At 38.3% G+C, this 15258-nt stretch overlaps 1 protein-coding gene across 3 annotated transcripts in view; it reads left to right on the top strand.

Moving 5' to 3' along the window:
* LOC131431924 (SUN domain-containing ossification factor) overlaps positions 1–15258 on the top strand; it is a 65118-nt gene that overhangs the window by 31459 nt on the left and 18401 nt on the right. For 2 of the 3 annotated variants that reach the window (XM_058597885.1, XM_058597884.1), the window contains exon 3: positions 12515–14696. In XM_058597885.1, the coding sequence (XP_058453868.1) occupies positions 12515–14696 (2182 nt within the window). Of the gene's footprint in view, positions 1–6536; positions 6963–12514; positions 14697–15258 lie in introns of all 3 variants that reach the window. The other variant, XM_058597886.1, reaches the window with a different exon arrangement.

The raw sequence follows: 15258 nt of genomic DNA, 5'->3' as shown, positions 1-15258 counted from the left end.
AGCCATTGATGTGGCACACGAACCAAAATTTCTAATACTCTACAATCAAACAGATTAATCAATCGTCACACTTTGAATCCGCAGCGTTAGGTTTCTCTACAATTCTGCGATTTCGGTTGAAGCGATAAACTTTTTCTCATTATCAATTAAGTTTATCTTATATAAATTAGAAATTAATCTTAAGCACTCAAAATTTGTCTGGGGTAGATGTCAGTTTCTCAGGCGAAACGACATTACATGAAATTTCATCCGAGCTTGCATGACACAAGATCAGAGCATACCAATTAAAGCTTCAAATCGTTTTATGGCACTTTTTGTCTTGCTGTCTAGCAACAACCTACCACTAGCATGCTACGCGTAGGACTGAAACATTAGCTATAATTTTGCTTCTATTTATAGATTCGCGTGCTTCCAACAGCTTCGCTTTTGCATCGATTGACCAATCAGAGTGATGCTTTTCCTTTGATATATCGCTTACTCCTTCAAAACCGTCATCTATGACAGAGAAATCCGATATGCCGGAGATTTTAAGCAGACAAAATAGGACACTGCTCGCTACTAATCAAAATTTCAATCATTTATAATTGAAAATACGTGGCTTGATACATTCTAATCGAATCATACAAATATTTCCAATCAAATAATGAAATAATATTAATAATTGATACAAAATAGACTGAGCTGTAAGTGTTCAAAACCTGACCACACTTCTGCCGGTATTTTTCCTTGAGTTTCTGATTTGCACCCCTATATAGAAAATAAATATGTCAAAAATCAAATTCAAAAAGACACATATTAAATTTACCAATAGTGCCATTTCCCCTAGAAGTAATTTTTTTTAAACTAATTTCTTTTTATGTGTTGAATCATATTCTATAGTTGAAATGATTATTTTTTAACAAGGAAAATGCCTTAAAATTTTCTCAGTTTTTACTTTTTAATTTACAGTAATCAAATTAACAACAAATGTGGAGTTTTATTTTAAAATTAAATTATAAAATGGACACGTTTTTTAGAGTGTTTAATTGATTTCCTCGAACTTTTTCTTCGGTATCGTTTTTCTATAATCTAGCAACAACATATGAAAACCCGTCTTAATCCACCTAGTGGTGTTTCTCTTCTTTCATAACAGTCTCATGAAAATATATTTCATACTTTTATTAAATAATTTCGGATACTTATTTTGACACCAATTGATTCAGATTGATTCGAGTAGTTCACAAACGCATGCTTCAGTGTTTATGTCACACAGTCAGCATCATTTTTCCAAACTAGTGCTTGACATTTGCGTTGCCTATGTGTATGAGAACAGTGATGCTAATCTAAAAAAAACCCTTCTCAGTTCACTTAGTGGAATTTGAATATATCTTGAAAAATCACCATAGGGGGGAGTACATGAAATTTTCGAAATCGAAAAAAAAATTTGATGACAAAAGGTTTAGAATTGCATGAAACGTCGTGATTGAGTGTCATCTCGAAAAAAATTTTGGAAATTTCATGTACTCCCCCCTATGGTTTCAAGATCGGAAATTTTCAAATTTTAACCGCCGGGCAGCACCCCTTACGCATGTCCGATTTAGCTCAAATTTTGCATGAGGACATTTTTCGAGGTGCTTAAACTTTTTAACACTAGCGCTTTACGAAAGTAGAGATGATTCCAAAATATTGGCACCCTTATATATATATATATATATATATATATATATATATATATATATATATATATATATATATATATATATATATATATATATATATATATATATATATATATAAGCGGTAAAAATCAACGTGTTTTGTCGGTTACGTCACATATACCATCATATATCTGGAATTAAAAGTCACAGCCATTTGATCTTTGAACTTGATCAATGGCCCGACAGTAGCTTTCAAACCAGTCCAAGTTTGTTAAAATCGGTTCAGCCATCTCTGAGAAAATTGAGCGCGTAAAAATATAACGCTTTTTGTCGGTTACGTCACTTATACAATCATATCTCCGGAACCAAAACTCACAGCCATTTGATCTTCGAACTTGATCAAAGAGCCCAAGTTTGTTAAAATCGGTTCAGCCATCTCTGAGAAAATTGAGCGCGTTCAAATATCTTCGAAAAGTGCACATACATACACACACAGACATTTTCCGATCTCGTCGAACTGAGTCGAATGGTATACAACACTATGGGTCTCCGAGGCTCCGTTCGAAAGTCGGTTTTTTCCAGCAATTCTAATACCTTTCTATAGAGAAAGGCAAAAAGAGTTTCTGAGTTGCAGTGCAGCTATATTAAAGACGTGTGCAAAGTTTCAGATAACCTACTAGCCGACAAACCGCGCATTTTTGACGTGGACGCGTCTTTTTTTTCTAAATTTACAACTTGGTAAAATTAATAGTTTTTTGTCGCGACCCCGGTAACCAATAAGCACATACCAATGCCACATTATGGCAGCAAATAATCGCTAATTGGCGTTTAAATTGCACTTGAGACTGCATTAAGGCCAACTTTGGCAAAATATATGGCTATTCATAGATAATGCTTATTTAAGGCTAGTGTGCATTCTGAAAGCTGAATTCTGATTGTTTTACAGCAGATGAGCATTTAGATTGCGCAGATATTGAGCTATAAGCATTTTTGGTGCCCATAAAAGATTATTTTTATGCCATTATTAGTGCTTGCTGGTTACCTGGGGAATATCTCTACTTGTACCATATATAACAACATTATTTCATTATCTGATCAGCAATTTATGATTGATGTTCAATAAACGATAATTTGTTGAACTTGTTAAATCAAGGAGGTCTATTCATCTACTTGGTTTCTCACACTCAAACGAAGGCGATTTTTCAAAATCACCCTGTGGAAGAATTAATAGAACTTAATCTTGAATATTTCTAGTTGTACTAAACGCAACAAAATAATTCTTTCTTCATGCTACCAGATGGGTCAGAGTCATTTTGCTGAATGACATTTCACCAAATGACATCTCGCCGAATGAGCCATTTCGCCGAATGCCAGCCATTTCCTCAAATGGGCCATTCCGACGAATACCATTTCGCCGAAAGGGTCATTTCGTCGAATCCTTCAATTGTCTTAATATCGCAATTTAAACTGATTTATAATAAAGACAAATGAAAGATGATAGCGTTAATGCCCGTTTTGTTGACCTTTGATTGTACTTCTGAAATATCTGCTATGTGAAATAACGGATAAATTCATTTTCACCGCGTTTAATCCCGAAAGACTACTCTTGAATGAAGATTGATTCATGATTCTTAGAACGTAGTTCCCAAAATAAATTGTTGACTTTATTAGCTACTAAGCATCAAAGCATTTGCTTAGGTGTACTACTACTAGGCAAATGTTTGTGGTGTTTTTCGTTTACTGAAAGCAAATGAAAAAAAAAATCCAATGCAACTTCATCACATCGTTTTGGTTCGTGTGTTGACCGACCTCGCTACTAAAGGGTCACTACTAAAGCAAAGAAACCTAGCTTTGAGTAGATCGGGCAAACGAGGCGATTTTCGGTGATACGACTTTTGGCGAAATGACTTATTCGGCGAAACGACTTTCGGCGAAATGGCATTCGGCGAAACGACTTTCGGCGAAATGACCCGCTCCCCTATCTGATATGTGATCAGCAAATTTTGATTAAAATTTCAACATGTCATCAATAAATTAGTCAATATTTAGTTTTCTCAAATATTTGGTTTATTGCCATTCTTGTATCTGCGACGACGGTTTTTAGGTCAGGCACATATCAGTCCCGATGTTCAACTGAACAAGTATGAATGGTAAACCATGGTCAAAAATTGATCATCTCTTCTTGTGCTTTACACGGAACTGCACGTCTTGCTGAGGACCTTCAGCAAAAACATATTATCAATAATCGCATTCAGCTTCTGAATGCTGGCTCTGGATTCGGGAACTGAATTTTGGATTGGATTCTAAAAACAACATTCTGAATTCTGAGTTGAAATTTCCAGAAGAATTGTGTTCCAGATAGGCTCAGAAATTATAACTATGACCCTGAAACTGAATCCTAATTTTGGAATTGGTTTCATGACTGGAACTGAATTCAGTTCCTTATTTTTCTTAATTGCTTGTAATTTGAATCCAGAATTCTGATTTAGGATTTCACCTTCAGAAATCTGGAAAAAAATATGATATGAATGTTAGATCTGCATTCTGGAACCAAATGTCAGATTCCAACCAGAATTGGAACTAACTTCTAACTTCTAAACCAGAATTTATTGCATGCTTTCAGTTTTCTAATTTTCTTCGTTAATGCCCAAAATTCCTCAATTGGTCGAAGTTGTGGGCAATTTGGTGGATTCATGTCTTTTGGGACGAAAGTGACATTTTTGGTAGTATACCATTCTACCGTTGATTTCGAGTAGTGGCAAGAAGCAAGATCTGGCCAGAAGACAGCTGGATCCTTGTGGCTTCGAACAATGGGTGAAAGTCGTTTTTTTAAACATTCCTTGATGTATATTTCGCTGTTCATTGAAGCAGTGGTGATGAAGGGTTTCGAAATCTTACCGCAGCTACAAATTACTTGCCAGACCATAGCTTTCTTACCAAATTTTTCGACTTCAATCGATGTCTCGGACTGGTTTAACACTTGCCCTTCTCGCACCGTATAATATTGTGGTCCCGGCAAGGATTTGTAATCGAGTTTCGAGTTTTCGAGAATTGTACAGCTTTCGAACCCTCGGCCTGATCGATGCTTCTTGTTTCGGACTACGTTTTGGTTGTTTCTGCTTCTTATAGGTTCGAAAACTCAAACGTTCTTTAGTACGAAGAACATTTGACTTCGAAGTGCCCACTTTTTTGGCCACATCCCGAATTGAAACCTCCTTCTTTTGCTCGAACGCCTTCAGAATACGTTTATCCAACTGAGGGTTACCAGGCCCTTTTTTTCGACCCGTTTTCGGTTTTCAAAGGTGTTATCCTCACCGAACTTCCTGATTGCATTTCGCACGGCTTTTTCACTTACTCCTTCCATTTTTGCAATCTTTCTCAGTGACAGTCCGCGTTCTGTGCACCATTTGTACACAATTTTTCGTAGTTGTTCTGCTGAAAGTTCAAGCATTTCGAAACAAACTAATGAAAACGAATAAACAACTGCACAAGTGGATAGAGAAAAGTGTAAACAACAGGACGCAGCCATAGAAATTGACAGATTCTGAACCATTGCGAAATGGCAGCGGTTTTTGGTTGCGTCCATACTTTCTGGAACAGTCTTTACCTCTGTGATCATGGCTGAACTAAAAATCGCTATTCATGTTAAGTGACTGAAAACTGTATCCAGCATTATTCAACTGGTTTTTCTCATCAGAGACCTAATTACCAGTTTATTTTTAGTGCCGTTCGAACCGAACCAACAGCTTCGCGGAAAAATTCAATAATTCAAAAACAATCCCAAAGAACTATTTGATATATTTTTCTCGCTTGAAAGCTGATTTGAGTATTATTGTAATTCGTGCTGTTTGCGGTTCTGCGGCCGATCCGTTTTCACACTCTCTCCTGTCTAGCCTTATTTAATTATATGTTGAATAAGTTGACTTGAATAAGTCATACTTTAGTATAGATGCGTCGTTACAATTTTGAAAATGAAGAAGTGTTCATACAAACAGTCAGCTAATGAGAATGGGTTTTGATAATCAGAAGTGAGAAGGGAATGTGGCAATGTTATTCGTATATACGTCATCCAGTTATGTCTCTGACATTATCCACCCGCCTTTTTCTACTCGTTCAATTTTATTGGAGATGGTTGCAACGTTTTCGACCGTCTTGAGATCGTTTGAAACCTTCTGTTGGATCACTATTCAATTTTGAAAATCACGCTTTTCTGAACCGATGATATTATGCAATAAGTAATTATCTCAATTCTCAGAAATGACTAAACAAATTCCGACAATCTAGGGTTTATTTGAAAGTTACTTATAGATAATTGATTTTGAAGACTCATAACAAACACTGCCGGTTCCGGAGACATATTATTAGCACCTTATTGGCGAATCCCACTAATAAATACGCCTACGAGAAAGGCATCATTGTGCTATTAAGTGGATTGGAAAAGATTTTTACTTATTAAAAGCTACTAATCAACAGCACTATCATAGAATTCCCTGTAGGTATTCATTTAGGGGTTCGGTACCTCTTGGGTAAGCCAGTTTGTGCTCATGGGTATCTTTTTCACTCGCATGGCGGGTGTCAAATATCCAAATAAATGTGCACTGATTATGAAATTCCGAAACATTTTGTCGACTGTCCCATTGTTTCGTTGTTCCGTTCGGAATGAGATTGTTAGTATTACTTTTATCCCGTGAAACGTGATTTACTTCTCTATGACTGATTCATTTGAAGACGGGGAGCAAAAAAATAAGATCCAGCGGATCCCCTTTCATTTTCGGAGACATATCTCTAGACAGTGTTTATTTGAACCGGAGCACACATACATCGGTGAACATTTAGCGAAACCTGGCAAATTAGCACTGTCCCAATAAGTCGTAAAATGGTACTTTTATTTTTTATCAGTCTCAACGACGGCATTCTACGGAACAGTCAGTGTCGAATGCGGTGTACCCGGTTTCGTGAATGTGTGACCTACTATTTAAGTAATGCGAAGTGTGATTTGCAGTTGATCAATTGAATGCAATGTTCTACCTCGAAATTGTAGAATTGTGGTTAAGAAAAATAAAAGTGCCTAATTTGAAAACATAGAAGAAGTTAATGTTCGCGATCGGAAGCTTGTCGATTTGATACACATCCCAAGTAAATGTTGTACATGGTAAACGTCTATCTGGTGTTGATTTGCTACATCGAATGGCATCTGTCGATGAAGCTGCTGAATGCGTTGCTGGAACGTGTTAAAAGGATGGAAAAGTTGACTGTACTGCTAGCGTTCTGCTGGGTTCTGCTGGTGTCTCAGATACTGGCCATAACTAGTTTTTACAATGATGGGTGAGTAGAACGCCGGTTGATATTTTCGGTGCACAGTGCCATTATCAATCTACGCAACATCCTTATCTGGTTGTGCATATTCTGACTGTGTTCGTTCCCTGAAAGTTATTTGAAAATATTTTTTTTATTATCCGGAAACATGTTTTATCAAACGAAATGTTTTTGTTTTACTGTAGACGTCTCGTGTAGTCTCGTGATCAATTTCGATGACTTCGCAATTAAATCCATCACATGCATCTTTTTTCATAAATATGTTTATTTCATAGGCAATATACATAAGTTTTTCTTCGTCGTGGCATCCACAATACATAGTACTTTAAACCTAATACATTTCGAATTTCATATTAGTATTTTGGTATTCATTAGTTAATCTAAACACTGTTTTTATCAAGCGATTTGCTATTATAAATTACATTACATAAATTGTACATGATCTTATAACTATTTGAAGTTTGTTTGTATCAGTTCATCACTTTTATTTAATATAAGATAGCTGGCTAACAATGGACTTAATGAAATGATAAAGAAGTTCCATGTAAGGAAGATTACGACAAGCAAGAATGTCGCGAACTGAGACATTGGATAGTCTACCTTGGGTACGCAAGGAATTTATTAGTTTAGATCTGACATCACGATACTCCACGCATGTCCAAACGATATAATCAAAATCGCGATAACCTTCGCCACAAGCACAATTATTAGTCTCGGAAAGTCCAATTCTAAGGAGATGTGCATCTAACGTGTAGTGATTGGACATGAGTCTGGACATCACTCGAATGAAGTCCCTACTCACATCCAGTCCGCTGAACCATGCATCTTTATCCCAAGAAGCTTGCGAGCTGGCAAGTGTTCTTTGGCGAGACGCGCTATAGAATTCGTTGAAAGCAATCGGTCTCTCATAAATTTCACCCTCAATAGAACCACGTTTGGCTAAAATATCGGCTCTTTCATTGCCTGGAATGGAGCAATGGGCCGGGACCCAGACTAGTGAATTGATAATTATTGTTCAATATATCGTTCAGGTACTGTTTTATTTTGCCCAAGAAAAACGGTTCATTTTTGCCAGCAGCGTTTGAGCGAATGGCTTCAATTGCACTCAGGCTATCTGTGAAGAGAAAATAATGGTTTGAAGATAATGTGACTCAAACTGTAATGAACTGCTGCTAACTCTGCTATATAAACAGATGCAGGTTCTTGAAGCCTAAATGAAGCCGAAACATTATTTTTGAATATACCAAACCCAGTAGCCTCTTCAATTCGTGATCCGTCCGTGTAAAATATTTCTCAGAGTCAATATTCCTGAACTTACTTGTAAATATTTTTGGGATTTCCATCGAGCGTAGGTGTTCCGGGATTCCACGCACTTCGCGCTGCATGGATGTGTCGAAAAATAAAGTTGAGTCAGGGACATTTAGGAGGCTGACACGAATAGGAATATATCTTGAAGGGTTGACATATGGTTAAAATATACTGTCATAAATCTTGTTTGAGATTGAAGCTCAACTAGCCTTTCGAAGTTATTAATAACAAGGGGATTCAGCACCTCACATCTTATTAGCAGTCGCGATGAAAGCTCCCAAAAGCGATCTTTCAATGGAAGAACTCCCACCAGAACTTCAAGACTCATTGTATGTGTCGAATGCATGCAATTCGCAAACAACGATACTGAGTTCGCTCCAGATTGATAATATGGGAGTTTGCAGCGGAACGAGAGCAAACGCATCCATATTCCATCACTGAAAGTATCGTTGTCTGGTACAATTTTATTAGATCTTCCGGATGAGCACCCCACTAAGATCGTGTTATTGTTCGAAGAAAATTTACTCTTTGTTGGTATTTTGTGATCAGATTCCTAATGTGTCCTCCCCACGTGCATTTGTAATCAAACCACACCCCGAGGTATTTGAAAGTCAAAACCTGTTGGATCATTCTTTCCATCATACGAAGCTGAAGCTGCTTTCTTGAAAAGACGACCAGCTCTGTTTTCTCCGCAGAGAATTCGATGAACAGCCCAAACGGACAAGTTATCTAAAGTACCTTGCAATGGTTTTTGCAGATCAATAGCTTTGGGTCCAGTAACTGAAACCACGCCATCATCTGCCAATTGTCTTAGTGCAGATGCAGCTTCTTCAATTATTTATTCATATTATTACCATTTGATAGGACCCAATTCTATGATCAACCAGTAATCAGTAAAAGTCGATTTCGGCTAGAATTTTTGTAAGATATTGTATAGTTTAGATAATTACAATTTAATATATTTTTTCTAAGAAAGTTATGCAGGCTCTAAGCCAAATTTGTTCTTAGTGTAATATATTGGTGAATCGATGTGTCATGAAAGGTTCAAACGGTTCCCAATTTACACATAGGCTGTAATTTACACTCGAGGTCATAGGTATGTTTATTAGGATCAGAAGAGTGTCGTGCTTTGGAGTGATCAAACTATCATTGGACCATTGCCTCGAATCTTACTAATTCGTTCGAAACAGGCTTTTAAAAAATATAAGACCTGGAACGGTCCATGGTGAATTAAAAAGATGTAACAATATACTTGCACTTTTACGAAGAAATGTTATGATCGAGCTCTCATTGACGTGATCATTATTCTGCATTAGACAACCAAGTGTACTATTGCATTCTCTTGCTATTGAGAGCCGGACCGAAAACACGAACGCGAGCGCACTTCGGAAGTGTGTTTTGCCATACGGATGCGAAATTATTTATTCGCATATTATTGCAGCGATTGAAAGTCTCAGTACACTGAGGTCTTTTTCACGTGGTTTTTTATGCGGATTTCCGATGCTACACGCTCTCAAATTCTCAAGCCCCGAAGTCGTTTTTTCCATTTTTTTCTTAATTACACCGTATCTCAATTTTTCATGCCAAGAATTTTTTTTCCAAGTTTCAAAGTCGATTTTTTCTATATTACTCCAAATCTGGACGGCATTTTAAATAATTTTTGGCATAAAAACAATGTTTTTTAGTTTTGCGGCTTTTTTTAACGGATTTTCGAATTTACGCGGTTGTTCGGAAGTTACACAATTTTTTAGCGCGTTTTCATTGCGCGGTTTTTTACGCGATTCGCGGTAGAGACCTCAGAGTGTAACTGCAAAACGGCTTAACATAAAGCGGAAAAACAAATTCTGTTTTTGCATGACAACCTAAAAAGGATGACATATCAATCAAAATTCCGTTCGCGTGAAAACATCACTTAAAGTTCTGTCCAGTTAGAATACGGAATCACTTATTGTATTGCAGCGGTTAGAATTCTTTTACAGCGGTTTGTTTACCTATGCGCCCACTTTCTGTGGTATAAAGTGAGTCAAAAATTCTTCCAGATGGAAACCGAGAGGAAAGAACAAATTCTGTATACCTACTGTGATAATCCAACGTGGTCCGCAATTAAAAACGTTTAAAATCGCCAAATCAACCGTGTATGATGTTTTCAAACGTTTCAGGAAGCGAAAGAGCGTGGATCGAGTGCCTCAAGGTAAGCGTCGTAGTGGGACATATTTCCGCAAGCTAAACCCGAAGGTGATAAGATTCGTCAGAGCAAATCCAGGCCTATCAGAAAAAAAAATCGCACAAAAATACGCTGCTACTCGCAGTACCGTTCGACGAATTCGTTTACAAGCAGGATATCGTTCTTATCGAGCCAGCAAGCAACCAAACAGAGCGAAGAAGCAAAGTTTCATCACTAAAACTTGAGCTCGGGCAGGTGTTGACGAAGTACCAAGAATGCCTGCTCATCAACGATGAAACCTACGTCGAAATGGATTGCGAAATTCTGCATTGCGACGGCACTAGGAAAAGTTCCTGAAGTTTAAGTTTTCCCTTGATTTGGCAAGGAATATATCGCTGCGGAGCGAATACCAAAGTGTTCATGACAAACAAGACGATGTACTCGAATCTGTACAAGGAAGAATGCCTCAAAAGCCGAGTAAAGTAAATCTTTCATTAAAGCCCATAAAGATCCCGTGATGTTTTGGTAAGATTTGGCAAGTTGCCACTATAGCTGGGAAGTCATCTGCGATAATCACGTAGATTTCATCAATAAAAAATATAAATCCATCCAGTTCCGTCCCATCGAGAGAGCTTAAGAAAAGTGGAAAAACGGCTCGGGATGCGACTCAGATGATCAAAATGTGGAACAAATGTACCAAGGAAGTTAACTGCCAAGGAGATGTGCAGCGTTTGTTGGCGTTACATGAAGCGAAAAAACAAATTCTTAAACAACTCAAAGAATGACACATGAATAAAAATTCCGTTCGCTCGAAAAAATCACTTAAATATTTTCATCGACCGGAAAGGGGACTAAATTCATTAAACAACAATTAAAACGCAATATTTATTTTCCACACGAGGTTCCGTTTCATCTCATTCCAAGCATAAAGCATAAATTCGTCTTTCGTTAATGTTCTTCTTGAACCAACTTTTTGATGATACCTCTCGTCGATATGATTTGCGAACCACACTGCCCTATTCCTTGCAAGAAAGTTACCACAGGGTATAAAAAGCTTGCGCCTTGGCAACTGTCACTAGTGCAAGAGCCAGAAGAAAAAAAAAGCAAAAACATGTGCAAGCGATTGGTAGTGGAATTTATAGTCGGTTTGAATTAAATTTTTATTCTGTTTGGGATTTCTGAAGCTAAATTGATTCATCCATGTAGTAAGTGGAACAGTTAGTAGAATTGAGGTACGTTTAGAATAAAGAATACTGACCTTAACCTAAAACTTACCGTTGCTATTATAGATTACGATTAGTCATCCGTCCGCGGTGATACCTGAAAAGAAAAACACTAAAAATGTAAGAAACAGTTACACTTACTCTTTATATAATGTCTACTAAGTTCCAAATAAGTCGGTTACATGAACTCTAAGCTGGTTGTCGGGTTAAAGTTTCATATGACCATGACTCGAGAAGAAGTCTTTAACAGGCGTATATCCATTTTTGGCCGAAATTTTTTTATTTGATGTGGCTATCTCCACAATCGGGAAACACTTTAGTAGTATCGTGGTAACCGGATGCATTGCATTAAAAAGGACCTCCCAGTTATCCATAATTTCATCCGATCGAGAAATTTTCAGCAATTGTTTTAAACTCAATAAACTGAAACAAGCTTTAGTTTTAGTCTTATTCTAATGTGAAACATCTCGTGGATTCAGTATTCCGGCAAAACATTCGTTAGTCTGATACTTTCAGATAAATTACTACACGGCAACAATTTTACGCTCATGGTTCCGAAACACGAAACCTATCAACTTCAGCGATGCGTTCCGCCTCAGGTGGTAGGAAAAGAGCGCACGTATTGCCACACATTTATTTCTTCAACTGCAATACTGAAAGGTCATATCGAAATGAAGTAAAATTCCGATGACGTAGAAGAACGTGTTTTATTGCGAGTTTGTGTGAAACATTCGTAAAATTTTGAATACTATTTGAAATACTTCTTCGATAAGCTTTTCCTGGACTTATTTTAAGACTATCTCAACTACTGCAAATTTCCCATAACAACGTTGTTAACAGAATTTTTTTTCTTCATTCTATTCCAGATTACAGAATATTCCTGGTCCCCCATCGGTAGTCACTTTGGTGGACCATCAGAACAATGAGCTCAACATTGAATCGAAGCTTGAGGAAAACATTGAAGCAACGCTGAAAAACATCAGTCATCAGATCGCTGATCCTAGCAGTGTCGATGACGTGCACGTAGACGTGGTAGAAGATGAAACAACTCAACCGTTGGAACAGTTGGGTTCCACTGATATACCGATCCGGACTGATTCGGAACAATCGGAACAGTTGGAGGAGAAAATTAATGATTCCGGTGGTCCAGAGAATACAGTGCTCGATCAAACTACAGTTCAAAACATCACCGGAGACTCGCCTCTGGGGTCAGAGGTTAACTTGACGGAGGAAAACCCTATGCCAGTATTCTCCGAGTGGGCCCAGAAACAGATGGCTGATGCCGAGAAAAAGCTCGGTGAAAACGTCAACGCCTCGACGATGAAGCGAAATATGAAACCGTCGAGTAGCAAAACGCCTTCTCTACAGTTGCGAGTGAAAAATTACGCTGCTCCGGATTGTGGCGCCAAGATAATTGCTTCCAATCCAGAAGCGCAGAGTACGGGATCGGTGTTAACATCTCACAAGGACGAATATTTGCTGAATCCTTGCACGAGCCGAATTTGGTTTGTGGTCGAGCTGTGCGAGCCGATTCAGGCCGAACGGATTGAAATGGCAAATTTCGAGCTGTTCTCATCGTCACCGAAGGATTTTTCCGTTTCGGTTACCAATCGGTTTCCCTCTAGAGATTGGGCTAACGTTGGACAGTTTACTGCGAAGGACGAACGCGATGTTCAGAGCTTTAATCTCCATCCACACCTGTACGGGAAGTTTGTTCGTGTGGAAATTCATTCGCACTACAATTCGGAGCATTACTGTCCAGTGTCGTTATTTCGTGTTTATGGCACGTCAGAGTTCGAAGCCTTCGAAACGGATAATACGCCCTCGGGAGACGACAATGACGAGGATGATGTCGATGTAGTCGTTTCTGCTTCTCAGCTAGGAGAGGAAGCTTTGGTAGGCATCAATCAAAAGGAAGAAGGCCTCGATTCTACTGCAAACAAGATGAAAAAAACCGATAATATCCTCAAATCGGCCGGCGAGGCTGTAATGAATATAGTTAAGAAAGCGGCAGAAGCACTAGGTAAAGCCAATGAGGGCAAAGATCAGGGAAATAAAACCTCTCACACTGCTGAGGGCGAGATAGTGGGTGATAATAATCATAACATTACTTTTGATAATAACAATCCGTCTGACATGGCGACCCTGCCTCATCCGTCTCGAAGTAGATGCTGGTCGTTGGCGTACGAACCGCAATGCGAAAATTGTCCGCTTGATCTCCGGACACGTCTACAGCAAACGATGAATTGTAAATACAATCTTCTGGATAGTTTATTAAGTACCGAAATAGTCAGTGCGTTGTTCGAGGAATCTCAGCATTTGCTTTGTGCCAATATAGTAGGATTTAGTTTCAGTGAAAATGTAGAATATGCTAGCTGGAATATCGGTGGAAGTGTATTAGGTTGGTTGTCGGTTGATTTTCTAGCCGGATTTTGTAACATTCGGGCGTATGAGAGAGGTCTAATTGAACCAATAGTTGCGGAAATACCAACCGAAAATCGAGATTTGGAGCGAACCGTCACAGAACAAGATTCAATCTTGAGTTCGTCAAACGGAGATGATTCACCTAAAGTCGATGAAGAACAACCAGCATTAGTAGTGATTCCAACGGTTAATACTGCGACGAAAGAAGACACTGTCCCAGTTGTTCCTAGTTCACAAGAGGACCAGCAAAAAGTAGCAGCCCAAGAGGACGTAAATATTTTCAATCTCCATGAGGAAATCAGTGCCGATGTACAAGGTGTAGATCAACCGAAGCAAGTGGAAACAACCTCTTCGTCGTCCTCCACTGTACAGGGGACGGAGCAGGCTCAAGAGGACAAAGAAAAGGATTACATTCTCACTAACGGAGGCCACATGGAAGAGATGGATAATTTGTTGTTTGACGAACAGCCACCGACGGATAGTTCTACTGGTGGAGGGGTTGCTACGAACATTCCCATCATTACCAGTACAACGTCCACCACAACACCTACACCAGGCGGATCGCCGGCAACACAGAAGGGTCAACCGGAAAGTGTTTTTCTTCGGCTGTCAAACAGAATCAAGGTAGGATAATTGAAATCTGTAATATAAGATTTTGGTCCACTTAGAAATCGGACTCATACTACCAGTGAGGAAACTGTGGTCAACCAGAAGAATACTTGCATGACATTCAGATGCTACTGAGTACTTATTTTTTCAATTTTATGATCGGGTGAATATCTGACAGGTCATCCAGGCCCAATAGTTTTCGATTAAGTGCAATTCTGGACAACTACGAAATGCATCTCATTATATTGGTACCATTGTAGCATTTCCCTACAGTCTTGTTTTGATGTGGAACACATCTTTATTTTCTATATAGGAGTGCAAATTGGAAACTTAAAGAAAAATATACGTAGAAATGTGGTCAGTTTTTAAACACTTACAACTCAGTATATTTTGTATCAATTATTAATATTATTTCATTATTTGATTGGAAATATTTCTAAGATTCGATTTGAATGTATCAAGCCACGTATTTTCAATTATAAATGATTGAAATTTTTAATAGTAGCGAGCAGTGTTCTATTTTGTCTGCTAAAAAATCTCCGGCATATCGGATTTCCCTGCCATAGACGCCGGCTTT

The sequence above is a fragment of the Malaya genurostris genome, chromosome 2 (assembly GCF_030247185.1).
Source record: "Malaya genurostris strain Urasoe2022 chromosome 2, Malgen_1.1, whole genome shotgun sequence".
Classification (NCBI taxonomy): Eukaryota; Metazoa; Arthropoda; class Insecta; order Diptera; family Culicidae; genus Malaya; species Malaya genurostris.
This window is presented reverse-complemented; position numbering and strand designations above follow the sequence as displayed.